The 26,403-nt window shown below is 34.5% G+C and overlaps 3 protein-coding genes, 1 long non-coding RNA gene and 1 pseudogene across 7 annotated transcripts; 2 read left to right on the top strand and 3 right to left on the bottom strand.

Annotated features, from left to right (window-relative positions):
* The first annotated feature begins 4,343 nt into the window (after positions 1-4,343).
* LOC123192892 lies at positions 4,344-9,722 on the top strand (annotated as a pseudogene).
* An 859-nt stretch (positions 9,723-10,581) lies between these two features.
* On the bottom strand, positions 10,582-11,477 carry LOC123192888 (senescence associated gene 20). The gene has a single exon (XM_044605588.1). The coding sequence runs from the start codon at positions 11,212-11,214 to the stop codon at positions 10,885-10,887; it is 330 nt and encodes a 109-aa protein (XP_044461523.1). The 5' UTR covers positions 11,215-11,477; the 3' UTR covers positions 10,582-10,884.
* A 2,656-nt stretch (positions 11,478-14,133) lies between these two features.
* Positions 14,134-15,468, top strand: LOC123192887. The gene is made up of 2 exons (XR_006496959.1): positions 14,134-14,835; positions 14,917-15,468. It is a non-coding gene; the product is annotated as an uncharacterized LOC123192887 (long non-coding RNA).
* Positions 15,469-15,594: 126 nt separating this feature from the next.
* On the bottom strand, positions 15,595-18,122 carry LOC123192886. 4 transcript variants are annotated; one of them, XM_044605587.1, is made up of 4 exons: positions 17,965-18,035; positions 17,839-17,883; positions 17,672-17,690; positions 15,595-17,594 (listed from the first exon to the last, which is right to left on the bottom strand). In XM_044605587.1, exon 4 carries the CDS (start codon positions 17,385-17,387, stop codon positions 15,696-15,698), a length of 1,692 nt encoding a protein of 563 aa, XP_044461522.1. In that variant the 5' UTR covers positions 17,388-17,594; positions 17,672-17,690; positions 17,839-17,883; positions 17,965-18,035; the 3' UTR covers positions 15,595-15,695. The 4 variants fall into 4 exon arrangements, with proteins under 4 accessions (XP_044461522.1, XP_044461520.1, XP_044461521.1 ...); XM_044605585.1 differs by having other exon boundaries at positions 17,839-18,064; XM_044605586.1 differs by lacking the exon at positions 17,672-17,690 and having other exon boundaries at positions 17,965-18,043.
* Positions 18,123-19,966: 1,844 nt separating this feature from the next.
* Positions 19,967-23,707, bottom strand: LOC123193606 (alpha-soluble NSF attachment protein 2-like). The gene is made up of 9 exons (XM_044606657.1): positions 23,432-23,707; positions 22,829-22,878; positions 22,616-22,688; positions 22,316-22,395; positions 21,975-22,126; positions 21,101-21,260; positions 20,966-21,013; positions 20,727-20,807; positions 19,967-20,219 (listed from the first exon to the last, which is right to left on the bottom strand). Exons 1-9 carry the CDS (start codon positions 23,574-23,576, stop codon positions 20,139-20,141), a joined length of 870 nt encoding a protein of 289 aa, XP_044462592.1. The 5' UTR covers positions 23,577-23,707; the 3' UTR covers positions 19,967-20,138.
* Between the last annotated feature and the right edge of the window lie 2,696 nt (positions 23,708-26,403).

Here is a 26,403-nt window from a genome sequence, read left to right as displayed (position 1 = left end):
TAACGCATGATCAGTTTTTGTGTATGAGTTAGGGCATGATCAGTTTCTGTTTCATAATGTAGCATACTGTTTTTAAGTATTCATCTCTAATATTGGTAACATGTTGATCATCTCCTAGTGTTGCATAGTACTATGCCATGTTTTTGTGTATGAGGAGTGTTGTTGTTGTGTCATTAGGTAATATGCATCATTGTTATATACGCTGACAAACTCGAGAGTGCAGTGCTACTGGCACGAAAGAGAAGGTTTGCTAAAATCTTATTTCTCTCTGGTGTAACAAGGTTGTATAACAGTCTTGGAAGTTGCAACAATGATTCAACAATAATGAAGCATACTCTCTGTCAATGGATTACCCATTAGATTGTTGTTTTGAGTGTCTTTGCATGAGTGATATTCTTTTGTGATATTGGTAGCATGCTGATCATCTCCTAGTGTTGCATACTGTCATGCTATGTTTCTGTGTATGAGGAGTATTGTTGTTGTGTGATTGGGTAAGATGCATTATTGTTACATAAGCTGAGAAACCCGAGAGTGTAGTGCTACTGGCGCGAAAGAAAAGGTTTGGTAAAACCTTATTTCTCTCTGGTGTAACAAGGTTGTGTAACAGTGTTGCAAGTTGCAACAATGATCAACAATAATGTAGCATACTCTCTGTCAATGGATTACCCATTTGCTTGTTGTTTTGAGTGTCTCTGCATGAGTGATATTCTTCTATGATATTGTATATATGTTGATCATCTCCTAATGTTACATATTGTCATGCCATGTTTCTTCTGTGATATTCTTCTGTGTGATTGGATAAGTTGCATCATTGTTACATAAGCTGGGAGACCACCTTCATTGTTCTAATTGTTAAGCAAAATCAGTTCATCTTCATTCTCAAATTAATTGTTATTGTTTTAACTAATTCTTTGTTATATTAGGATGAGTTCTACAAAGTTATTCACTATTAAATTTGAAGCTTGTGGCATATTATCTGAAATAAGAAATGTTGATCCAGAAGAGTATAACTTAATTGTGTTCATCAAGGATGTGAAACATTATATTGCAAAAGAAAATAAGGAGGTGCAACTTTATCCTAGTGAGCAGATAAAAGTAAAAGCTAGATCAGCTAATGGAGAGTGTAATTACATAATTGACAGTGATGAGGACATGATGTATGTCTTTGAAGAGTATTATAAAGTAGGTCAACAAATTATTCAAATGTATGTTGAATTTATTCCAGTACAGAACAGATCTCTTCTACCTCTACTACCTCTAGACAGTCAACCCAATACCCAACCAACAGAACCTAACTCACCCAACACCTTCACAACACCTGTAGCAACAAGCTTGCCTGAAAGTTCTGATGAGGATGAAGTATTTACCTAGCATGATGATAACTTTCGTTAGAGTGATGTATCGCATGAAGATGAGAATGTTAGTCATGCTGAAGTTGAAATAAACAATGAATCTGTTGAGGATGATAAGGAGACACGAGGACTTAATTATGAATCTGACAATGGTGATGGGGAAAGTGATGAGGGAGAAGATGATGGTGCTAGCAGATTAGCTAGGCATATGAAGGGAAAAGCTTTATAGAAAGGTGCAGATAAGAAGATTTATTTTGAGGTTGGACATATTTTCGAGAGTGTTGACCATTTCAGGCGTGTGCTCAAAGATTACATGGTTAATCATGGGTTTCCTACCAAAAAAATATACAATGAGAAGAGAAGAATAAAAGTTGTGTGTAGATTTGAAGGCTGTCCATTCCATCTCTATATAGCTCTTATGGTAGATGGTCATTCCTACCAAATACGTCAGTATGAGCATACGTACACTTGCCTAAGGGTTTATGATAACCCAGATGCTAGTGCATCATGGGTAGCAGATAAATTTGGCAGGTTTGTAAGGTCACAACAAGGGAGTAGCATTAAGCCTCTAGCTGCTCAGTTGGAGCAGAAGCATTTTTTACGGGTAAATCATAGAAAATTGTATAAGGCTAAGAAAATTACCACTTGTTTGTTAGCAAAGAAGCATGCGGAGTCGTACAACTGGTTGTTTAAATATTGTCATATTGTGTTGATGACCAATGCAGGATCTAAAGTTGCCCTAAAGGTAATTAGGGATGAAATTCCCTCGACATCGCATTTTCATCGCTTTTTTCTAAGTTTTGCTGCACAAAAGAAAGACTTTTTAGAGGGTTGTCGTCGTTTCATAGGGGTTGATGGATGCCATCTGAAGGGGCATTTGGGGGAGTCCTGTTGTTTGTTGTAGCGATTGATGCGAACAGTAGGATATTCCTATAGGCAATCTGTGTTTATAAAGTAGAAAATAATGATTATTGCGGTTATTTCCTGAGGATGTTGAAAGAATTCATGGGTGATGTCTTGTCTATCACTTTCATGAGTGATAGGCAAAAGGGAATAATACATGTCTTGCAAACTCAATGGTCTAATACAAAGAGTCGATTTTGTGCAAGACATGTATATGCGAATTTCAGGAAAACGTTCCCTGAGGTACACCTTCGAAATTTGTTTTGGGCTATTTCTAGAGTATCAAATAAAATGGATTTTCATGAGGCATTAAATAAAATGAAGGCAGTAGATAAAACAACTTATAAGTGGGTAATTGACAATAAGCCAGATCAATGGTCTAAATTTGGCTTTGACACTGAAACCAAATCTGACCATATCACAAATAATATATCTGAAACATTTAATAGTTGGCTTGGAGAAGATCAGGAGCTGTCTATTCTCAATCTGTTGGAGTTATATCGAAAAAGAATAATAAAAATACTTCATAGTAGGTTGAAGGCAGGTACTGAATAGGTTACTACACTGTCCCTACTGTTTGTTAAAAAGTTAAACAAAAGTATTGAGACAGCTCGAAATGTCTCTATTTCATATGTTGGACTACAAGAGTTCGAGGTGATTGATATGAATGGTATTCCAAGCAGAAGAGACACCTTGAATTTGGACAAAAGAATCTGTGATTGTGGGATATGACAGATGTCTGTGATTCCTTGCCAACATGCAGTCTGCTCAATATTGCACATGAATTTTCCCACCTTTGATGAGTTTGTAGATGACAAGTTACAAATTTCAGCATATATGAGAACATATGCTGAAATTATTCATCCTATTCCAGATAAGAGAACCTGGCCAGAGAATTGTGAAGAGAAGCTGCAGCCACCTGTTAGGCATGGCAAAGCTGGCAGACCCAAAAAGGCTAGGAGGAAAGACCCCACTGAAGAAAGAAAGAGAAAACTTATGTCTACACTTAGGTGTAGTCACTGCCATGAGTTGGGGCACAACAAAAGGTCCTGCCAACACAATCCAAACAATGCAGGAAGACCCAAAAAAAAGGTATTGCTTCTGTTTATATGTTAATATTCTGTTTGCTACTGTTTTATTAAACCTAATCATTTTTTTCCCTTGTATCAGAGAACAATCCCAGCCATGGAAAGTCAGTCAGCTAAAAGTCAGTTTGCTTCATCTTCTTCCTCACAGTAGCCACAGTCACAGATGTAAATTTTTTGGATTATTACTCAGTTCAATATTCTGTGCATGTAAATGTTTTGTATAGCTTAGTGAAATATTCTGTGAATATAAATTTTTTGGATAACTCAGTGAAATGTTCTGTGCATGTAAATTTGTTGGATAGTTCAGTGAAATGTTTTATGCAGATCTATTTTCCAGATTAGTGCTCACTGAAGTATTATGTGTTTGAGAGTGTTGATTTATGAATCTAAATTGTCTGTAATTGCATGCATCCCAAAACACAACTCTTTGCATTTTTAGGTTTCCAAGCAGTCCAGTATTGTTCAAATTGTCTGTAATTGCATGCATCCCAAGACACACAACTCTTTGCATTTCCAGGTTTCCAAGCAATCCAGTATTGTCCTTTGCATTACACAACTCTTTGCATTTCATTCCATCAAAATCCATGGTAGTTCCAAGCGAAAATCTGTAATTCAAGCCCAAATGTTGCATTGTTATCAGGGCATAGAAGTTGCTGGTTAAATTTTGAAATATGAAAAATTGGTTATTTAATTAAGAGGTCATTTTGGTCCTTTTATTTAAGGGTTTTTAGGTCATTTTAATGAAAAAGGTAATATAGTCTTTTGGCATGCAAGACATTTCTGTCATTTCAATTGAAAAAGGTAAAACAATCATTTTAATCATTCTCTGACGGAAAATGTTAAAGTTACCAACTGGTGGGTGCACTTTTGGTGTTTTCATAGTTAAATAGTGGGTATTTGAGACTATGGCAAACCTTGGGTGGGAATGGCCGTTTGTTCTTTATTTAAATTACAACTTTCAGAAATAACCTCCACCAAAGCCATTGAGATAATTGTATTATAGAAAGTGGATCTTGAATAGGTTACAAATAGAGACCACAGAATCGGCAGAGTCTATGAGGCCAAAATTTCGCCACCGGTTGACAACCTGACGCTATTGGTTCGGTATACTCAATGACTTGGCTTTGCGCCAACTCGTAGCAGTCTCAGAATGCAGGCCCACACGCACACCCACAGCCCTACTTTTGCAACTAAACCCCTTCTGCACCACCAGTGTACTTCAGTTTTACGACGTCAAGTTGGTCTTGTCTCTACCAAACCACATCACCACGTCACCTCTATTTCCCTTGCTTCTTATCACCACCACCAGAAACAGAACCAGAATGTTCCGGAATCCAACTCAATCTCCCGCCGCCAAGCGCTGCTCTCTCCTTTCGTTGCCGTCGGGGCATCTATTCTCCTCCAGTCAGCTGCAGCCGCCACGGCGGCTGGAGATGATACCAAACCTGCGACTATCGCGCCAAGGAATCGTCCAATGGTTGCGCCTGAGGAGGTTGTCACTGCGAGAATATACGACGCGACGGCTATCGGAGAGCCGTTGGCCGTGGGCAAGGACAAGAAGAGTGTGTGGGAGAAGTTGATGAACGCGAAAATTGTGTATTTAGGCGAAGCCGAGCAGGTTCCTGTAAAAGACGATAGAGAACTGGAGCTTGAGATTGTCAAGAATTTGCGAAAACGCTGCCTTGAGAGTGAGCGAAAGATTTCTTTGGCTCTTGATATGTTTCCCTGTGACTTGCAAGACCAACTCAATCAATACATAGACAAGAGGTTGTATTAAGACGTTATCATATTTTTTTTTTTCAAACAATGTTTATTGTGGCTTATATTGAGACCTGTATTCTATGGCAGGATAGATGGAGAAACGTTAAAGTCTCATGTGTCGCATCGGCCACCTCAACGTTGGCAAGAGTATGAGCCTCTGTTAAATTTCTGTCGTGATAATGGGGTTCATCTTGTTGCCTGTGGTACTCCACTCAAGGTACTTTGCGGTCCAGCAACATTACTTGACCAATGCTTCAGTTAATACTTGTGTACAAAATAGTTAAGTTACATATATTGTTAACTGGTCGATAGCAGTAGGGAATCTAGTAACTAGTATATTTATTGATTTTGCGTTAGTTACTGTTCTTGCCTCTTGGAATACTTTTTAATCTTTCAAATATTGTAGGTTCTAAGGACTGTTCAAGCAGAAGGAATTCGAGGGCTTTCGAAGGCGGAGCACAAAGTATATGTGCCTCCTGCTGGTTCCGGTTTTACTTCTATCTTGCATAGATCATCGGTCAATGTGAACTTTTCAAATCAGTTGGTTCCATTTGGCCCGAGCTCATATCTATCTGCACAAGCTAGAGTAGTTGAGGAGTATAATATGTCTCAAATAATTTTGCAAACAGAGATGGATGGAGGTACCAATGGTATGCTAGTAGTGGTGACTGGGCAAGTCATGTTGCATATGGAGCAAGGGGGACTGGGGTATCAGCTAGAGTTTCAAGGAAGATGCTAAAGAAAAATCAAGTTGTTATATTACTTGATCCTGAAAGGCAACACATACGAAGAGAGGGAGAAGTTCCTCTCGCTGATTTTTTGTGGTATTGTGCTGCCAGACCATGGAGCAGAAATTGTTTTGATCGTGCTGAAATAGCTCGAGTAATGAATGCGGCTGGAAGGAGACGGGATGCCCTTCCCCAGGTTAGCTGTTCTTCATAGTCCAAGGAAATAGCATTAGTTTTTAGTTGACTTTTATTTTGTGTAAAGCATCATTGTTTTTTTTTATTTTTAAGATTGTATATATTTCCTTCTCTCATAAAGAGGACATTTTGTCATGCTTATCAGGACCTCCAAAAAGGCCTAGATCTTGGTATTATATCACCTTAGGTACTTCAGAGTTTCTTTGACCTAGAACAGTATCCTCTTCTTTCAGAACTCACTCATCGCTTTCAGGTACATTTTCTTACTGATAAAGATCCTTGTTTGGTCTTCAAGCATTAGAAAATTCCATCATTTTTTATTATGTTTTGTGACCTTGCCTATTCTTCAGTTTCATATTACTTTCCGAAATTCCAATCAGAGAAAATAATTGGTTCTACAAACAAAACCAATAGATAATAGCATAGCTAGATATGGCATTTTATTTTTGAATAGATGCTCATTTCACAATAAATCATTTGAATACAGGGTTTCAGAGAAAGATTGTTAGCCGATCCCAAATTCTTGCATAGATTAGCAGTAGAAGAAGCCATTTCGATAACCACCACCCTTTTGGCTCAATATGAGAGACGTAAAGAGAATTTTTTTGAAGAGCTTGACTATGTTATCACGGATACTCTTAGGGGAATAGTGGTTGACTTTTTCACTGTCTGGCTTCCTGCCCCAACTTTCTCATTCCTTTCATATGCTGATGAGATTAATGTGCCAGACAATGTGGATTCTTTAAAAGGTCTTCTTGGGTTCATTCCAGATAATGCATTTCAAAAGAATCTTGCTGGTAAGGACTGGAATGTCAGTCATAGAGTTGCATCAGTGCTTGTTGGTGGTTTGAAACTGGCAGGTGTGGGATTTATTTCCAGTATTGGGGCTGTTGCTACCTCAAAAATATTGTATCTAATACGCAAATTCATAAATCCATCATTGGCTACTAATCAACAAAACAAAAGGTCTCCAATTTTTAAAACTGCTGTTATTTATAGCTGTTTTCTTGGAACATCTGCAAATCTACGTTATCAGGTAAGGATATTACTTTCTGCATTAACCTTTTTTCAGCTTCACCAATGATATTTTAGCAAAAAAATATTGTGCGATATAATTACATATAGTTGATAAATATATTAATGCAGATAATTGCTGGAATAGTGGAGCATCGAATTTCTGAGGAATTTTCTTCTCACACATTATTTGTAAATATGGTATCATTTATTGTTCAGACAATTAACAGCTATTGGGCAACTCAGGTTGGAAATTTGTTTCCTTCTTTCTAGTTTATTTTCCTTTTTAATCCTGTCATTATTTTTCTCGAGGACCATATTCAGTCTCTGTGATTGTATCATTGCATCCTGGAACCATGCTATATAATTATGCATCCATCCCTGATGGAAATTATTTGTAATTGTGAGGCCTAGGTCATTATGATATGTTTTACTGTCACAGGATAAAGGCTGCAAGACAGATATCTGTATGCTGTTATTCAAGTGAAATTGTGTGTAATTATTGTGGACATTGAGAGATCCTGAATTTTGTCATTATCTCATATTTTAAAAGATGAGTGAAAAGACTCCTCTGTGGGGGTTTCTTTACTGTCTAAAAGGTTGTTGGTGATAGAATTTAAAAATCTCTGACAGGATCCTTAATAGTTGTTCAAACGTTTTAAAGTGCATAGGTTTGTTTATTTATTTCTAATTTCTATAGCTGGTATCTAGGTTGGTTGTGATTTACGATTTAAGTGTCGATCCTGGCATGAATAAACTTGGAATTGCAGTATCATTAATTCTTGATTTTTCTTTCTCGTGAACTCTCAAAATCACCGCTGATGGCACCAGTATTGCAGTTGTATTTTCCTTATTCTCCTATTTATCACTAACTTGAGTTTTCTTTCTCTAAATGCTGTAGCAATGGGTTGATCTTGCACGCTTTTTGAGAATACAAACTCGGAAGAGCAAAACCACTTACAGAGCACAGGAATCTCCTAGTCCTGTTGCACTGGGATGCAACATTACAGGAGAGAGTAGTATAGATGAAATCAAGAACCAGTGAGGTGATAATTTTTGTTTTAATTGTCTTTCCAATTCAAAAATTACACTTCCAATGATTCTGGGAAAGTTGCAATATCTATATTTATCCCTGCTGAGACCAGACTGTGAGTTGTCAAATATAACTCTTTATAATTTTGGTGAACATAAAGTGTATGCATACATGGATATTACATTAACATTCCTTGTGAAATCAATAATGTAATGTTAAAGGGATGAAGAAAATGATTCAATGAATAGGCAGAGTTTTAGATTATAATTTTAGGTACCCATTGAATGTGATGTCTATCTGCTTACATGTTCTTTTATCATGTAATGAAACAAGAATGAGGTTATGTGCAAGATCCATATGTGATATTTTCCAACCAGTAGAGATTTTTTATTATTAACATCCGTGAAGGGTTAGTTGAGCATTTAGGCCTGCAGTTTACTCCCACAATATTCGGAGTTGGAGTCCCTTTATGAGCATCTACATAGCCAAAGTCCATTTTTTCTTGTTTTTTAAAAGACTGTAGGGTTAGATAGGAACTCTAAATTCGAGACTCAAGTTTTAAGCAAGTTCGAAAAGTGAGGTTGGGGGATTTTTGGATTAGCAGTAGAGGAAATTACCATTATCCTAACAAATGGTACCTTTTATAACCATTATCAAACAAGAGTTCAGTGCGGGATACAAGAGTGTTTTAACTTGCAATTACATGGGCATGATCTTACAAATTGGTGTAAATTACATGCTGTCATTGTGTATTGTTTATTAAGTCAATTTTTTGTTTTTATTGTTTGAGTAGTGCTACGTATACAAATAATAACATGTCATCATGTGATTTGATGGTTATAAATTAGAGATAAAATAACACTCAATTATATAATGACATGTTATTATCTGTACACAAAGTTATACACGTTGTTTGTATACATAATTTTATTATTATTATTTTTGGGTTAGACCAAGTTGATAGTAAGGTGTCAAATAAAAGAGTATTTTACTTTGTTAGGATTTCATGCAATATATTGAATCTGTAAATTCAAACATTTGATGTATTCTTGTTATGCTTCAATAAGATTTTTAGCTTACTTTCCAAACTTTTTCTTTATCTGATGTTATCAGAGCCTTGCTAGTTTTTTTATTAACTGTTCTTGTCCATTAAATTAGTCTCTTTGGAGAAGACTGAAACTTGAAAGCAGGAATTCTTTTCTTGCAGTGTGAAGTTAATTGACAGAGGAAATAGTTTTAATGCTGTGTTATGGCGCTGGGAAGCCTGTAGACGCAAACTTCAGGTAAAGGATTTTTGTTTAAAGAAAATCCATAATCATTCAGTGTCTTTCTTGTTAGTGCTAATCTCATCTGAAATTATGAAATTGGGAGAAAAGGTAAGAGAAAATCTAAACAAATTCAAAAGTGAAAAAGAAAGCATACTAGCTATTCAAGTAATATTGTTTGATCTTGAATAACAAGTGATCAATTAAAAATCAAAGATAAGCTCTATCTTCCCAAAAAATTAGTTTAATTAATTATAATCCTAACAGTTCTGTAAGTGTGAAAGCTTATCATTGTTGGAATCTTATGTCATGATAAGGATGCCATCGTGTTCAAAATCATTGTCAAAGCGATTATAATTCCAAATTCTGCAAAATTTCTACCATTGCAGTGTTCAGGAAGCAAGCTGACGACATAAATATATGAATGGACTTATTAAAGTTGATTTAACAAGAAGAAAAAGATGTTGAACTATCAACTTATTGAATCCCCTTTTACCCGGAAAGTGGATGGATATTTTCTTGGATTATTCTTCTTTGACCCCGGAGTCTCTGTTTTCAAGTCGGTTATTAGAATGTTGCATGTTGGTTTTATAATTGGAATAACATTAACATAGATAAGCATATTCGAATTACAAGTCGATTTTGATTCTCCAGCCAACCATTTTATTTTTCAAAAGCAAGTTGAGTAAGATACGTGCCATGTTTAAATTGAACATTGAATTTGCTCATATTATAATTAATGCACAAAATATTATATCAAACATCCTTTATTTATCTTCAGTGTATTTAAAATCAAACTGATAAACTAGTTCACATTCTGATTTGGTTTGTACAAACATTGATTAGTTTAAAATTCGGTCAAATTTAATAAATCTATTAAACTGAAAAAATTATATAAAGCCAACAAAACTAGATTTATATAATTCTATAAAATTTTGTTTTATTAAAATTTAAGAAAATTATAATTTGAAATATTTTAATTTATTCAATGATAAAATTTATAATTAGTTTTTCTTTTTATTTATGTAATAGTGTGCTAATAATTTAATTAACATATTTTAAATTTTTTTTTAATTTTTTATTTTAGTGAGTTGAAATTTATATTTAGAATTACTTCGACCCACCTAATATGCCTTGTATGGCATCAGAATTCGCTATAAGCGACGTGATATTTACCAAAAGAGAACTATTAATCTTGTAAATTTCAACTTTTATAATAATTTGATTTTGATCACCATCTAATTTAAAAAGAAATCCATCTTTATTTGCACAATCAAAGCACCAATTAACATATGGATTCGGATCTAGCCAAATGGGTTTAGCTCCACCCATTATGGTTCCACCCACAAAACAAAACACACCGGAATACGGAAAACAGAAAAAGCAAAGCAAAGCAAAGTAAGCAAACCACTCTGTCGAACACAGGGCCTTAGTCGCTCACATCTCTCTTTGTCCAATCGGGAATCGACACGTGCACTCTTTATTTATTCTACAGTGTTATCTTGGATCACAAAAGAGTGGTTTTTAAGGCCTTAGTTACTTAATTTATATTGCAAGGACTAGACCCGGAAAGGATTTTCCGGCCTGGTTGGAGAAGCTACTCTCCCAAACGGACGGGCAATGCACGGGATTAATCTCCACCGTCGACTTTGTCGGTGAATTTCCGAGGCGAGTAACAGTAAGAGAAGTGTTGAAATACTCTCTCACTTGAGTGATTATCCCATCAGTTACGGTCCAGGCGTGAACCCAGGAGATTTCAAGGCTGTGATCACAGCCCTCGGCAATAACAACGTTCCCGAAGGAGGTGATGGAAAGAGGTTTGAATTCGAAGGAAGAATCAGACGGTGATGAAGCGCCAGTCAGAAGGTGCATCATAAACTGGTGAGTCGGGGGGCCATGAAACCACCACTCGAGGTCACGAGCTAGAATCTGGTGAACCGTTTGTACGTCACGTGCGCTTAACGCATCATAGAGCGCAAGAACCACCTGTTGGTTGGAATCTGCCAGAGCTACTTCCTGAGAGTTAGCCAGTGCAAAAGACGTAAACAAAAACTCAGAAAACAACGAAAACGAGGATTTGAGCAACCAGAAGGAACCGGTGAGGATTTGTGTGGGGGAGAAATAAGCTTTATATAGAGCAGCAGCCCGAAATAGGGGGGATCCTGTGGAAAATTCCCAGGGTAAAGTAATTTAAGGGTAATTAGGGAATTAATGAATAATTGATGACGTGGAGGAATCTGGTTCGTTTTGAGGATACAAAATTATTGCTTGGTACAAGTTTCTGATGGCGTGGAGACAGACAAGGGCAGGGAGGGATTAGTCAAGCCAACTTTCTTAGACTTTTGTTTTGACTTAATTTTAATTATCCGGTTAATTTCAAGGGGTTGATTTGAACAGTCAAATGTTTGTTTGGACTTTTTCAACAAAGTATGAAATTATCGGCTTCAAAAAATAAAAAATAAATTTGTGGATAGAAATAGAATTGTGATTAAATTGAGACACATGTGGGGCAATGTTGGTGAAAGTGTAAAAGGGACGATAAGTTGATGGCAAATACATGATGGAGATTACGTAGCAAAAAGACGGGGTCCATCCATTTGAAGACAAAGTTGGGTTTTGTCTTCTACATTTGACAGGAAATTGTCATCGGAAAATACAGAGAGCTGCTAGACTGGCATTATAATGATAAAATGGATTCATAGGTGGAGGGTGACTTCTGGCCCGGAAAATGGGTCATTTTTCAGTCATTTTAGTAGGTCCAATTTCATTCAAAAAGTTTGATTTGAAATTGTGAAAGGAGGAAATCCCGTCATCCCATTGAATACGATAGGAACACTGAATTGACAAAAATAACGCCTGGAATTATAGATAATTTCTTCTGTGACATTGCTAAAAAAACTTAGGATGGTTCTGACAAATAATTTAAATGATAAAAAAGAAACTTCTATATATAAAAAAAAAAGTTACAAAATGATATTGCTAGTTATAATTTCATTAATGCGGAAATTTGGCAAATGCCAATGTTTTTAGGCATTTCCATTAAACTGCCTAATTATTGTTAGGATTAGGGAATTAGCCATACATGACTGTTTAGCACCCTGAATTATTCCTGCTATAATCCCACCGAAAGCTTAAGCTTTAGCTTTGGGAAGGCATAAAGCAATTATCATCTTCATTAAGCCATAATATCAGTTTCTGCCAACCAAAAAAACTACCACTCGATTACACTGTCCAGGGTTCGCAACCCATGTGGCTGACAGTTCACTAGAATCAATAATGGCAATAAGATCTTGTCTAAGTAGAGAATTCAAATGCAAAACGTGAAAGAAATACGAAGATAAAGAGGAAACTTCTATGACTTCTAACTGCTTATGCAGGCAAACACAACAAAAATGCAAAAAATAAGGTAGCCCACAATCAAGAGTCTTATTTCAAACTCATTCTCTTGCTTGGGTGCCCTTTCTTTGCTTTAAATATTCTTATGATTACAAGGTGGAATTCCAGAATTAGATTACCGTCATTGTCATTGAAATGAAAATCATGGCAGAAACAATAAAGTAGGATACAAACTTTCAAGCTAGTGGATTTTCATTGCTTATATTTCTGCTTATAAAGCCCCATTACAGAAATCTATTGACAATTTTAAAATGTTGGCCATGATCATGACCTAACAAGAGAAAATGATACATCACTACCTAATCAAACGGCAAGATGCAACGCAAGTCATCGGTATTGCTAATAAAAGGGATCAATACCACCTACCAATATGGTCCTGCCCTTTTTATCATGTGACATGTAAATACTCCACTTCCCAAAAGTGTTTAGTGTGCGAAATTCAGAGTTTGATGTGAGATGTCTAGTAATATCGTGCATTGCTTTAAGGTAAAAGGGGAAAACAAAGAGCAAATTTACAAGTGATTATGACTTTTTTTATATTTGGTTTTCATGGTGGTTGCACTTCTTTGACAAAAATACAAAAAATATACATATCGAAAAACAATACATCTTTCAAACTCTCACTTTTAAATTATTAAAGAAGGTATCTAATAACATTAATATTATTAATGAAATTTTTTATTACCAATTGATGTACGTAATTCAGAATTATGTATAAATTAAATTATAATAATAAGAATGAGATCTGATAAAAACTCAATGTGTGTTATGAAAAGATATTAATGAAATAAAAAAATAAAGAGATGGAAAAACAAGGTTTTTAACATGATTCGATTTGATGATCAGAATATATATATTCATGGTGTAACAGCCAACTGACGTATACAATTTACATTTTGTAGAGAATAAATACACAAAGTAATGTAGATGTTTATATGTGTGTATATATTAGTCTTAGAACTTCCTTTCCTGCCTCCGTAATGGGCCTAATGGCCCTTCATATCTATAGGACTTGATAGAGGAAGCCAGAATCAAAGTTAGGATGATCGAGGGATCCCTAATTCAAGCATGATTATGAAGGATTTATTCATGTTTTAATTGTATTAAAAGAGAATATTTACAATAACGAAATTATCCCGATTGGGAAAGAGAAAATTGCTTTGTCAGATTATTATAAAAGAGAACAGAAAAATCCTCCTAGAAAATTCTCTATTAAGTTGAGATCTTCTCTTTACATCATGTTAGAACATATCCACATCCCTTGTCATTTAGTAGGTAAGAGTCGTTTATAAGTCGTAGTTGTTTAAACAAGTTTCTTTAAAAAAACAGTCCTTGAAGAGATATTTTATAAGTTGGACAATACTATATAATACTTGCTCCTTATTCGGACTTCGAAAACTCAATTTACTATCTATTTTTCATGGATCGTTGCCATGTAAATTATCATATCTTATTTATAAGGACGACTTAGTTGGCATAATGATAACTTCATACATTTTGAGTCATGTATCAATCTTAGAGTTTCATTTTGTCATAAAATATGATTGGATGTGCTATATTTGAATCATGGGATGGTCGACATGTGTTTGGGGATTGCGTTGAATGGCCATAATTGATTCCTATTTGTTCCCTTCGTGAGTCTTCGGTCACAAAGTTTTTGAACTGTTTTGTTGTTGTTATGTCATAATGATTAAAGTTTGAAGTTTGAATCTTCTTTGAAGAATGAAGATATGGTGGATGAATATCCGTGTGGCTTTTTGGGTCAACTGACAAGGGCGTAGCTTTTTCACTCTAGCAGATGGGACTATCACCTTTCGTGGGTGCACGAAGGTGTCTTGTGTCGTAATGTGTTTCCTAACATAAGGATGTTCAGATGTCTCTCTATAGGCTTTGTCCATTACTGGGTGAACTTGATGTCCTACTCTAGCCTTATATCATGTCTTGGACTCCCACCAAAAAAGTAATGCGAGAAAGGGCACCTGTGGTTCGGTGCCAGGTTAGGATGAAGGTGGAGACCTCGTTTAGGGGTGTCCTCAAGATGCATCTCAAAGGCTCGACAATCTCATGAAACTCAACTTTTCCTACAAAGGTGATACTGTGGTAAGTAAATGTATTATTTGAGACAGTTGCTAGGTTATCTCTTTTAATGATCTTGCCTAACCGTTTTATTTGTGTTTGTAGCTACAAGCCATGTTTCCTCTTCCAGCTGGGAGAGGATCCAATTCTTATGAGCGAAAAGCATCAGAGCATGGTTGAAATTGGTAAGGGAAGGAATAGGCTTGTGTGACCAAGGTTAGGGTTGCTACCGAGAGCCTGAAGGTTTGCAGTAACAGGAGGCTCAGGGAAAAGTTCAAGAACAAAGCAGCTATGTATGTTCCTTTTTGCTCCAGGTTTTAACGGCTTCTTCTTGAGACAAAGAACACATGGTTTGAAGAAGAAGCTTACTAATTGTATTTTGCTTGTATTAGCAGACTAGAATAGTCACTTTTACTCTTACCCAAGTATGTATGCTTACCAATCGAGTTCCTGAAGATGCAGATATATGATTCTCCAGAGAAGTGGTTGAAGATTAACAGTGTTTTCGAATTCACTGAGGTACTCACTTTGAATTCTGATGCTACAGAGGATAAATATGACAGCAATGAGTTCTCAAATGGTTTCTTTGCAGATGAGCTAATCCATTCACCCTGTTAACAAAAGTTCTTTTAAATATTAGAAAGATATTTCACACAAGTCTCATAGGAGTCAACTACTACCATACAGAAAGATTGCAATCCCCTCAATATGTTATTATACAAGGGCCTTTAGCTTATGAATTTAACTATATATATAAAGAGCAACCATAGTAATGGAAACTTATTGAATGAAAAGAAATCATTTCAGATTTGTAAGGACAAAGATTGAAATATGTAATGGATTAAAATTCACTTTGAAACAGGCAAGCTTCTGTTTGTATACTATCATAAATTAATTTCAACTGACTCCTTTCGCAGGAAGTCTTCCTTCAGTATCACTGGTGGAGCAGGAGGGATCATGGTTTCTTCCTTAACTCTGGCAAAAGACTCTTCTATTAACACAGAAAGCTGTCTTTCAGGACCATGATACTCCTTTGAAACTCTGCTTGGACTAGGAGAATTAGCTATACTAATAATGGGTGTGTTTGAGCTGCTCCCAAGTGGAGAACCTGGTCCCGATCTGAATTGAGACACTCCATCTTCGCGTGGCAAAGGTGACATCAGCAGCTGTTCACCATTATAAATTGGTTCTCTGCATAACTTATCTTCTATAATGTCGTATGCATTTGCTGTTCGAACTTCCTGAGCAAGAGAACACCAACAACAGAAAAGCCATAGAGTACAATCACTAGCTGCCGGTTTACCACAACAGAAGTTATAAGCTGGTAAATTAAATCTCTTTCTCATTTGAATCCTCCAAAAGCCACCATAGAGTAAACCAAATGCACAAAGGACAATTCCAGTAACAGATAGAGCTTCTCTGACAGACTCATTATCAATATTAACAGCAGCCAAGTTGAAAATCCAGAAAGGAGCCATACAGAACAAGATAAAAGTAGCAATATGAACATACACGTTGCCAAACCCAAGCCTCTCCATATTCCACCCAAAGACACAAAAAGTACAAAAAAGTGAGAGGTAAGCCAAAGATATATCATCCCAAAAATCAAATATACCACCGCTCCATTGCAATTGTTCATCACTTGACACAAAAGAAAATCTTTTCTCAAATGATTTTCTGCTCACTGGCCTAACACTTTCACCAGCATTAACAGTCCATGCTTCCTCATCTCTTACACAATCATAATCCCTCCCAAGTGGGCTCTTAATGGAGTAAAGACCAGCGACTGCAGGTGCAGCAATTGCAACAGATATACATATCCCAACACCTATAGCAGGTCGTTGAGATCTCCTGTACCCCAAATTTAGACCACAGAGTGCATACTGAGCAAAGCAATTCAAATGGAGTAGAAGAACAACAACCATCATGTGCCCCCACTCATGAGGCTTATAAGTCCCATTTTTGCAGTATATTTTTCTGAGTTTAGAAATGTCTTCCGGTTTCCATCTACAAAGAAGTACAAGGTGGTAGAATCTCTTAGGGTGCTGGTACAAACACATAAGAGTAAACAGAGCATTGAGAATTTGATTATTAACTTCAAACCAGACATCTCTTTCAGACTTCCTTGGAATCACTTTGTTTAACATTCCAGTCATAACAAGGAACAAAAGTGCACCCGAGATAGCAACAATTAAGATCCACAAAAATAGAGCCAGATTCATTGGATCTCTTATCCATTTTATGCACATTTTCTTGAGTGATAACCAATTAATCTTTCGTGAAAAAACCTCATTAAATCTGTCTCTAAACCCATGACCACTAGAAGAAGCCACAGATCGCGAAATCTCATCTCTCTCATCTGCTATCTGTTTGAATTTGGCTGATGCAGCACCAAACTTGAGTAAACTTATTCTATCAGTAATATAACCAATTGTATTATAACTCTTTCCAGGTTCTTTGCTGCTTAGTAGCTTCCTTCGAGAGGCTGAAATCTCAAGAGGGATCTGATTATTCGTTTCAGTATTATTAGATTCCTCAATTACCTCCTTGCTCTTCCCATTACTAGAGAAAGCCATTCTTGTATCAAAATTTAGCTTCCACACCAACCCAACAAACTACCCTTACAAATTTACCCTACAAACTCATACCCACAAAACACACTCAAACAAATTTGCAGTCATTCACAGCTAAAAACAGTTGCGAATGAAATTTGATCATCTACGAGCTCAAGAGACGCCATGAACAAAAACAACCCACCAAGATTGAATTCTGATAGCTACAACCTGACCGAATTGACACCAGATAAAGTTACAAAGCATAATCAAAACTCAATAAACGAAGATGATAACAAGATACCAACCTTCTTTTTTTTTTCATACCTAATAATAAAAAAACAAAAAAAAAATCTCTTTTAATGATAGAAACAAATGAAAAACCAAAGCTAAACAACCAGGAGGCACAAAGAGAAAGGAAAAAATGAAAAGAAAAACCAAGGTTGAAGAAAAGAATAAAGGAGCTAATACGTACCCATATGAACTGAAGATGAAAGAAACGCCCTTGACTGGATCAAGACTAGGAAATAATAAACACGATCTTTAACGAACTCTCAACAAATACATACAACAAATATTACAGAAGCGCTATTGTTCTTACTCAGAAGAACCTGGGTTGTCAACGCCAGATGCTTCGTGGTGATAAAGTAACTTTGAAAGAGTCTAGTGGGTGGCGACAGGTTATTCTGGATACAGATTGGCACTAATATTTTAACAGTTTCCAACGCCGTCAGGTGAACAGTTCCAATCTGGGTTCACAATTTTATTAATGAATTTTGAATAAAAAGATATTATTTTGATTTTTCAGTATTTATATTCAATAAAACTGTAAGTTTAATATTTAATTATATTTAATTAAATAATAATATTATATATATTTAAAATATAACATTACTTTATGTAAATTTTTTTATTACAAACAGAAGACTTTTCCCATAAGTTAGATCATATTTGGTGTTATAATTATTAAATTGCAATGATGTAAAGTAATTGTAGATAGCACGGTGATATCATCATAGTCTTGGGCAGTTAAGTTAGTAAACTAATTACATTCCATGAAAGACTCTTTTAAATATTAATAATAAGAGTGATCAACATTTTCCCAAAGTTTGGCTATATGTGAAATGATTGAAATACTCTTACTGTATGTAATACTAATTTGCCATTTGAAGTAGTATAATGACTTGCATATCTTGAATAATTTGAGTAAAGTCTACCAAATCAATACCGAACATATGAATTTGTTTTCTTTTCGTTTTTAATAATATATGTGAATCCATTAAGACATTCAAATTTATATTTATATTCTCTCCCTAAAAAAATGAAATCTAAGAGCGAGAAGAATGTCTTCTAGTAAAAGAATTTTTTTCAGCTTCAATCATTTGGAAGCACTTCATTATTCATCACACTTCAATTGACTAAGCATTTCCATCAATCGATTGGGTTTTGGCAACTCAATCTATAATGAGATATCTTGTGCCTTGTGCTTCAAGCACTTTATATGTGATTGGAAAATCAATTGCTAGCATTGGGTATGACCTAGAACTAGAAGAGATATAAGACAAAATATGATTCAATTGAAATTGATCTTATGGAGACACAAGCAAGAGACAAAAAGGTGAAGATGAAATTGACGAATTATGTGTTGGTGTAGAGGCAAGAATAGTCAAGGTTAGAGAGAATAAAAGTAAAAAGCGTCGTGTATAAAGAATGAGGTCAAATAGATGAGATTTGATAAAGACTATGGTGATTGAAGATAACAACAAAATAACAATGGGGCTATTGGTATGTTGAAATTAGGTGACGTGGTGTGTTCATTGGGTGATGGTAAAATTGTTGTTGAAGGAATGTGTTGTTGCGATGTTTGGCTTAGTGGTGGTGGCGGTGGCCATAGAGTTATGGGTGAGGGGATGGTAGTTTGGTGTGGGGTGGTAGAGTTTAGCAGCATTTGTAAATATGGGGATGGTGGTGGCAGAGATCCGGCTCTGACTAATTTTTATTTTTTATCTTTTAATTATTTTTTAATTTTAGAAAATAAAAATGATGATTTTGATGTAGACTTTCCATTAAAAAAGTTAAATTTTGAATTAAAAAATATGATTTATAAAGGTGAAAAAGTGTTCTTCAAACAAACCTTAGGTGAACAAAATGGTAGTAACTCTAAATACAGCAGAATTACAATATAATTAAAAAAGGGTAGTGACCACCTCAATTCCAAGATGGACCAATTTAAAATTTAATGCAGACTTGAGCAAAGTTGGAAAAAAATATGGGTGGACCTGGTCACAATGTTTTGGACACATTGCAGATGCCAGTTGCCAGAAAGATAGGGTGAAAGTCACAGCTTTGATGCAAGCAGGCCAAGTTGCTTTATTGCCAAATGCTACAAATTTGTCAGATTGCAAGCAGGCAAAAGAACAAAAATCCACCCGACCGACCATAGTCGTAGATTTTGCGCTGAAGCAGCTGCTTTAGATGTTAAAAATCTGACAGATAAAACATGACCATCATCATCAATTCATCATCCCTTCTCATTTGATCAAAATCATTAAGCTTTCTATATACTGTCAAGTACTTCCTTATTTCAGTATGAAATCCCAGGATCAGTAAACAGCAATCCATTCACAAGCACAGATGTTCACAAATGCAAATGAACCCACTCCCATTAAACCCAAACCAAGTACAGTGCAACTTGACAACACAAACACATAGTTCGATAAATACAATAACCCAGGGATAAACCATGACCAGAGTACATGAATGTATGTATGAAATTTAGGTGAGGTCATCCTCCTCCAATTCTTTGGCCTTCAGCGTTTCCTTCACCCGCAACAGAAGGGTTGTCTTCCAGGAGTCCTATAAATTGGATTTTCAAAACAGGTAAAATTATTAGAATATTATAACAACAGTAAAATCAAGATAAGATAGTCAATATCTGTATCATAGTTATTAGTATCTTTTAATATATAATATATACAATACAATACTGATAGAAAAAATACGTATATTAAGATGTATCAGAAATTATACAATACAATAAGTGTATCATATCATACAATACGATATATGCTATCGATACAGATTAATACACCCTTTTAGAGAAATGACAATGTGGTAAGAATGTATTTGAAAAATTTTAGAATTTTAAAAGATTTTTGTAATATTTTCCATGATAATGACATAGCAATTAGAATATTTTTATTTATTTTTTATTATTATTTTTATAAAGATGTATCCTATCAAATGATAAAATATGCAATATACGATATAGAAAATTAAATTTTCGATACATGATATAGTATGTGATAAAGGATTTAAATCCAACATTTAAGAAGAGCTTATATAATAAGCGGAGAGAAGTACCAGAGGGGTCATGCTATCAAATTCCTTAACAACATCAGTAAACTTTGCAACGTCCTCCTCATCAATAGAAGCAGCAATGTCCTAGCACATCAATGAAAAAGAAGGGCTCTTTAAGATTATGATATTATGATATCACAAGGAAAAAAGGGTAACAGAAGATTACTAAAATGGCTATATATAGGGAACAGATTATAAAAGATTTGGCATTGGTAATCGAAATGCATGCAAACATAACCTACAGCTAACAATCTGTATTCACGCGTTCCTGCAAAAGTTGGATCCATATCCTGCAAAGGCAAATGTGATTAGCACTGTCAACATAAACCACGCACTGAAAATTAATTAGAAGATTTAAAAATAAAATAAACCTAAACCTGGTATCGCTCTAATGCATTGGTAATTGCAACAACATCACCCTTGCAAAGTTGGCAAATGCCAGCATTTAAAAGATGACCTTTCACTCCATACTTTAGCAAGTTGTTGTTGAGTGACTGCTTTGCTATCTCTTCATAAATCTCAATTGACTTGTGATATCTGGAGAAATGTCATGACAACATGGTCAGTAAACTTCTTAAGTCCTAACTAACTATTAAAGGAAGTAACACGAGCAACACTATTAAAAACCTTTGTGAATGTAAGCTCTAACAAGCCCAACACAGATAAAATTCAAACTTCACTTTGTGCTATCATATTTACTTTACAAGTTGTCATGATAAACTAATGGGTACATTACAGTTATCATATAGATAAACAATATGTAAACAAGAAAAACCTAATTTCAAACATAAACCCTGTCAGTCCATTTATGCATATAAGCAATACAAGCTAAAAATACATATAGAATGGCTGGTAATATATCACATGTTAGCTCAAATTATATGATAATGATAAGACTACCAAATTTGATCATTGGTACACAGTGGCCAGAAGGCAGAATGGTAAGGAATCCCATGAAGACACTTCACAGAAAGTCACAAGTACTTTCCAAAGATAATGCTTATGCCTGAGCTCTTGCAAAGAGATAGGCAAAACAATAATCACCATTTTGAAAGCATCTAGGTATGCAAATTAAGATTCATAATTACAATGCATGGGTAGTTTAACTCATTCTCAATATTTAACCATCTTTTTATAATAAAATTTTATACATTCATGAATATGGAACTAAATCCAATCATTATGAATACACAGTATGCAAAAGCAATATAACATCTCAAGACAACATGCACAAAAAGCAGATTGGCTTACTGTTCCAATTCAGCAGCATATTGTGCTACTTTCTGCTTGCACTGGTTTGCAGAAGTTGTTACTTCTTCATTTAAGAACATATCAGCTGCCTTCTCAAAGAAAACGATAGCCCGGTCGATGTTCTGCTCAGACTCATAGAGTTCAGCAATTTCCTGACAGAAGAGAATAACTGAACATAAATGGCTGAAAGTCATCAAAAAGAAGGAAACTTCAAAATCAACTTCCACAAATTCTAACAATTTCGTGAATAATGGAAAGTTGAAAAGAGAATGAATAACATTAGGAACCCCAAAACAAAGAATATAGAAAAAAATTCAAACTAATATAAGAAATATTAGTACCTTGTAATATCTTGCAGCCATGCTGAGTCTTCCAATATCACAAAACATGTTTACAGCCTGTTCCAAGCAAGATATAGCCTCTACAAAAGTGGAGTAACTTTAATAATATTTTCTCCATCTTTACAAAAAAAATAAAATTGACAAGATAATTTAAAAATTACAAAGAAAACTAGCTAAATACCACACCATGATTTATGAACCAGGTTTCTTTGAAAGCCAAAAGAGACCTTAAAGAAAATTAGAAAGCAATTGAGACTACAACATGTAACCATTAGCTAGGCTGAGAATCTAAAAACTTACCCTTGGCGTTTGTTTTCTTGTAGCAATGAGCAGCATCAACATAAGCTTGGGCAGCTTCATGTTTGCTTTCCAACTACAAATATGTCAAAATCATCATGTTTACTACTTAGAACAATCGATAAATAAAATCTTCCTCTTTTTTCCTTTTTTTTTTTTCATTTTGATCATACAAAAGGTGCTAATTAGTATTTACCATACACCTAAAACATGTACCTTTATATGACAGTTTGCCAACTTAACATAAGTTGATCCTGCTTTATCCCCTGAAAGACCGTAAAAATACAACGATCGATAAACCATAGAAAAAGACATGCAATGCAGTAAAATCTATCAACCAGAAATAATAAATTTAAATGTCTATACACGGACATTACGTTGCAAACAACTTCCATTAGTTACCATAAAGTCCCTGTGAAATCAATGTTTAGTATTTTACTCATGTGGCAAGTACCCACTTCATCAAAACTTCGAAGCATTCATCAAGCTTGTAACTCAAAGAACAAATCATAATACCATTCGAGCATCTAAAAACATCAACAATCAAACGAAATTTCAAAACAATTTTTTTCTATTTAAATAAAACAGTCCGCTGCCAACACAGAACAACTCCGATCGATTATGAAGCAATCCATCGAACACTTTTTATCAAAACCCAATCGAAGAAAACCCTAAATCGCACCACAACCCATATCCAAGAATTTCAATGGTAACAAAACAATAAACCCTAATCCTCCATTCGATTATCGAAAAGTCGCAACTTTCAACAATTAAAAAAAATGAGAAATAGAAAAAAATAAAAAAGAGTTTAAAAATTACATGACTTGGCAAGCTTGAAAGAATTGGCAGCTTTATCAAAGAGATCAGCGGCGTCTTCGTATTTGGAGCCGAATAAGCCCCAGCCACTAAGCTTCTTCTCGGCCTTTTTCTCATATTCTTCGGCTCGAGCAATCTGATCTCCCATTTTCTTTGATGTTCGCACAGAAATAGAATTTGAAGAAGGATTTGAAAACAAAATAACAAATGGTGAAAATGAATGGGAATTGAGGATGTCAAAGGGTCTCGGTCAGATTTGAGACTCAGAACCGCTTCTGCTGGTAGAGGGTCTCTTCTCGGGCTTAAGCTTTGTCTTGGGCTTGATATTGGGCCTGGAGCTGAGCCTGGGCTTAAACAAAGCACAAAGAGAAGTGATAAAAATGTAATTATTGAAACTCATAGGGACTGTAGTAATTTCTTATATCTTGAGGGGTTCTAATAACTTTTCGATTTCAAGGAAACTATAAAATAACATTAAGTAAATTTTATTTTTTTTCAAACTTGCAAATGGATAATATTTTAAAACCCAAAATTTGGACATTTCAAGGATTATTTTTCAATACCGTATTTAAAATAATATTGAAAACAAAACTTATAATAATTATAAGTTGAAAGATATTTTTTTTGGAACCAAAATATTTTGTCCACATTGTAGAAGAAAGAAGGTTTGTTTCTGTAATAGTGAAACATAGATCATGGGTAGGTGCTAAGTTATTTTTATGAATAAAGTGATGGTGCCATGCCACCTCATGTCAACATCAATTCCCGACTTTGCTTATTATTATAAACCGAAAGCAGCATCTTATAAATCTTTGCATATGTTTTTACAGCGATCACTCGTAAAACTAGTCCCAATACGTTGTATTTTAGTTTGTGATAAATATGAACAATATTATATGTATCTATTTTAAAAGTATAAATAAATATATATTTATATATGTTATTAAAAAATAAATATTATTTTATTTTTAATTTAAAATTATTTAATTATATAATAATATATATTAAATATTTATTTATTTATATATTCAAAATAATTCTATATAATTTTATTAGATAAATAATATATATATATAAAAACACATATGTTATAAAAATATATTAAGATTTTATCTTTTAATATAAATGGACAAAAAATTCGAAAGAAAAAGGGGTCATGTTTCACATGGGCTGTTCCACGGTTACAACGTGGGAAAACTTTTGAGGTAGTGGTTGATGAATGTCTATTTGTAAGGGCCCACGAATAAATATATAGGATGATGTTGAATCATGTATGATGTCCGTGAATAATAACAAGGCCAAATAACTATTTTTCACCAAACTTTTAAGGAACTGCAGGTTTTTATTCTCTAAATTTAAAAAATTTATTTACCCATTTATTACCTATTTTCGTTAATGAAAATTGTTAATATAAAAAGGTATGAAAGTTAATTTTCTTTTTCATCTTCCTTTCTGCTTCTTTCCTATCTCTATTCCCAATCTCAAGTCTAATAAGTTAGTCAATTCATTTATCACTAAACCTCTAATACAATAAAAGTTAGATTCGAATCAAATTAAATTAGAGTTTATGTTTGCTTGACCTTAGTATAATAAAAAAAAGTTAAGTTCGAGCCTAAGCGCAAACTCACCAAGTTTTGAAAACATGGATTTGAGTTTGATATGACAATTGATATTTAAGCTCTGCTTGATACTACAAATACAACATTGTTTCAACTTCAAAACAATGTCATATTGTTTTGAACTTATAAATAATTGTTTTTTTAATTTATTTTTTTTAATAAAAAAACATTGAAGATACATTGAATTGTGTTTAAAAAAAAGTTGAGTTTATTTATAATAAGTGAGATAAGTTGTTAAAATGTCTCTCTAATGTAAAATTTTAGAATTGGGTTTATCAGAATTAAGCTTATTTAAACAACAATCCCAAATTAGAAAGAGACAATTTAAAAACTCAGTTTACTCATTATAAATAGACTCATTATTTTTTTTCTCAATACAATTCAACTTAACTCTAATAGTTTTCGTTTATCAGAGAATGCAAATGTTAAAATATAATCAATTATAAGTTCAAAATATATACAACGTTGTTTTGGTTGTCACTCATAATTAGCTAAACAATTATGTTTTCCTGCATGTCTGAGCCATTTACAAGCCTGTTGAGTTGAGCCTCACGTGACTCAAGCTCAATAGCTTTGCATACCCATAGCTCAAGTTCAAGTCTTGGCTACTCATTTCAAGCTTGAAAGAGTCGAATTGACAATTGAACTTAAATCAGTTTTATTGGAATCCATTCTTATGCACAACAAAATAGTGTTGTGGCCTTGTGCAACAGTTGTTCCATCAAATGCTATTGTAAATTGCCAACAAAGCCACCAAACAACCCATGGATGCTCAACCAAAATTCACCACCAAACAATCTTGAATTGGCTATCCAAACACCAATCAACAACACACAAACAAATCCACCTATTTGCCCCCCTTTATATGTGATGGAACTTAAAGTTTCAAAAGGAGTTATGAATCGGGTTCTAGAATTGGATTAGGTTGGATTTGACGGAATCTTTTTAAGAGAGAATGAAAGAGAAAAATAAATTTTAGAGCAGGGGTTTAAAGTTTCTAAAGGAAGAGAAAAGATGGTGCCAAGGTAAAGAATGGATATGGTTTTAAAAAAGAAAGATGAAATAAAAAAGAAGAGGAGAAGAAGAAAGGAAGAAACTAATGGGTTTTGGGACAGCATGACCGTCCTACCATCCAATTTAACAACTTTTATTAAGAAAAGTAGATGATGGATGACTAAATGAACTTTCCAAATTCAGAAGGTAGAAAAGATTATTGCATCAAAATTAATTTGAAAGAAGGGCAACATTTGTTGAACTTGAATGATGGTTTCCGTCTACGTTCTTACCTTCAGTGTCACCCTTCAATTATTTTCTTCTATTTCGTGGGCTCTACTATGTCGGCTTATGTATAACTTT

This window comes from Mangifera indica, chromosome 12, assembly GCF_011075055.1.
Source record: "Mangifera indica cultivar Alphonso chromosome 12, CATAS_Mindica_2.1, whole genome shotgun sequence".
NCBI lineage: Eukaryota > Viridiplantae > Streptophyta > Magnoliopsida > Sapindales > Anacardiaceae > Mangifera > Mangifera indica.
Note: the sequence above shows the minus strand (reverse complement) of the source record. Positions and strands in the feature narration are given on the sequence as shown.

Bases quoted from the DNA above. Each gene is read 5' to 3' on its own strand.
- LOC123192888 (XM_044605588.1), bottom strand. From the start codon at position 11,214: ATGATGCACCTTCTGACTGGCGCTTCATCACCGTCTGATTCTTCCTTC.
- LOC123192886 (XM_044605584.1), bottom strand. From the start codon at position 17,387: ATGGCTTTCTCTAGTAATGGGAAGAGCAAGGAGGTAATTGAGGAATCT.
- LOC123193606 (XM_044606657.1), bottom strand. From the start codon at position 23,576: ATGGGAGATCAGATTGCTCGAGCCGAAGAATATGAGAAAAAGGCCGAG. The intron at 21,261-21,974 runs GTAAGCCAATCT...ACATTTCTCCAG, and splicing joins TATGCTGCTGAATTGGAACA to ATATCACAAGTCAATTGAGA. The intron at 21,014-21,100 runs GTTTAGGTTTAT...TTGCCTTTGCAG, and splicing joins ATGCATTAGAGCGATACCAG to GATATGGATCCAACTTTTGC.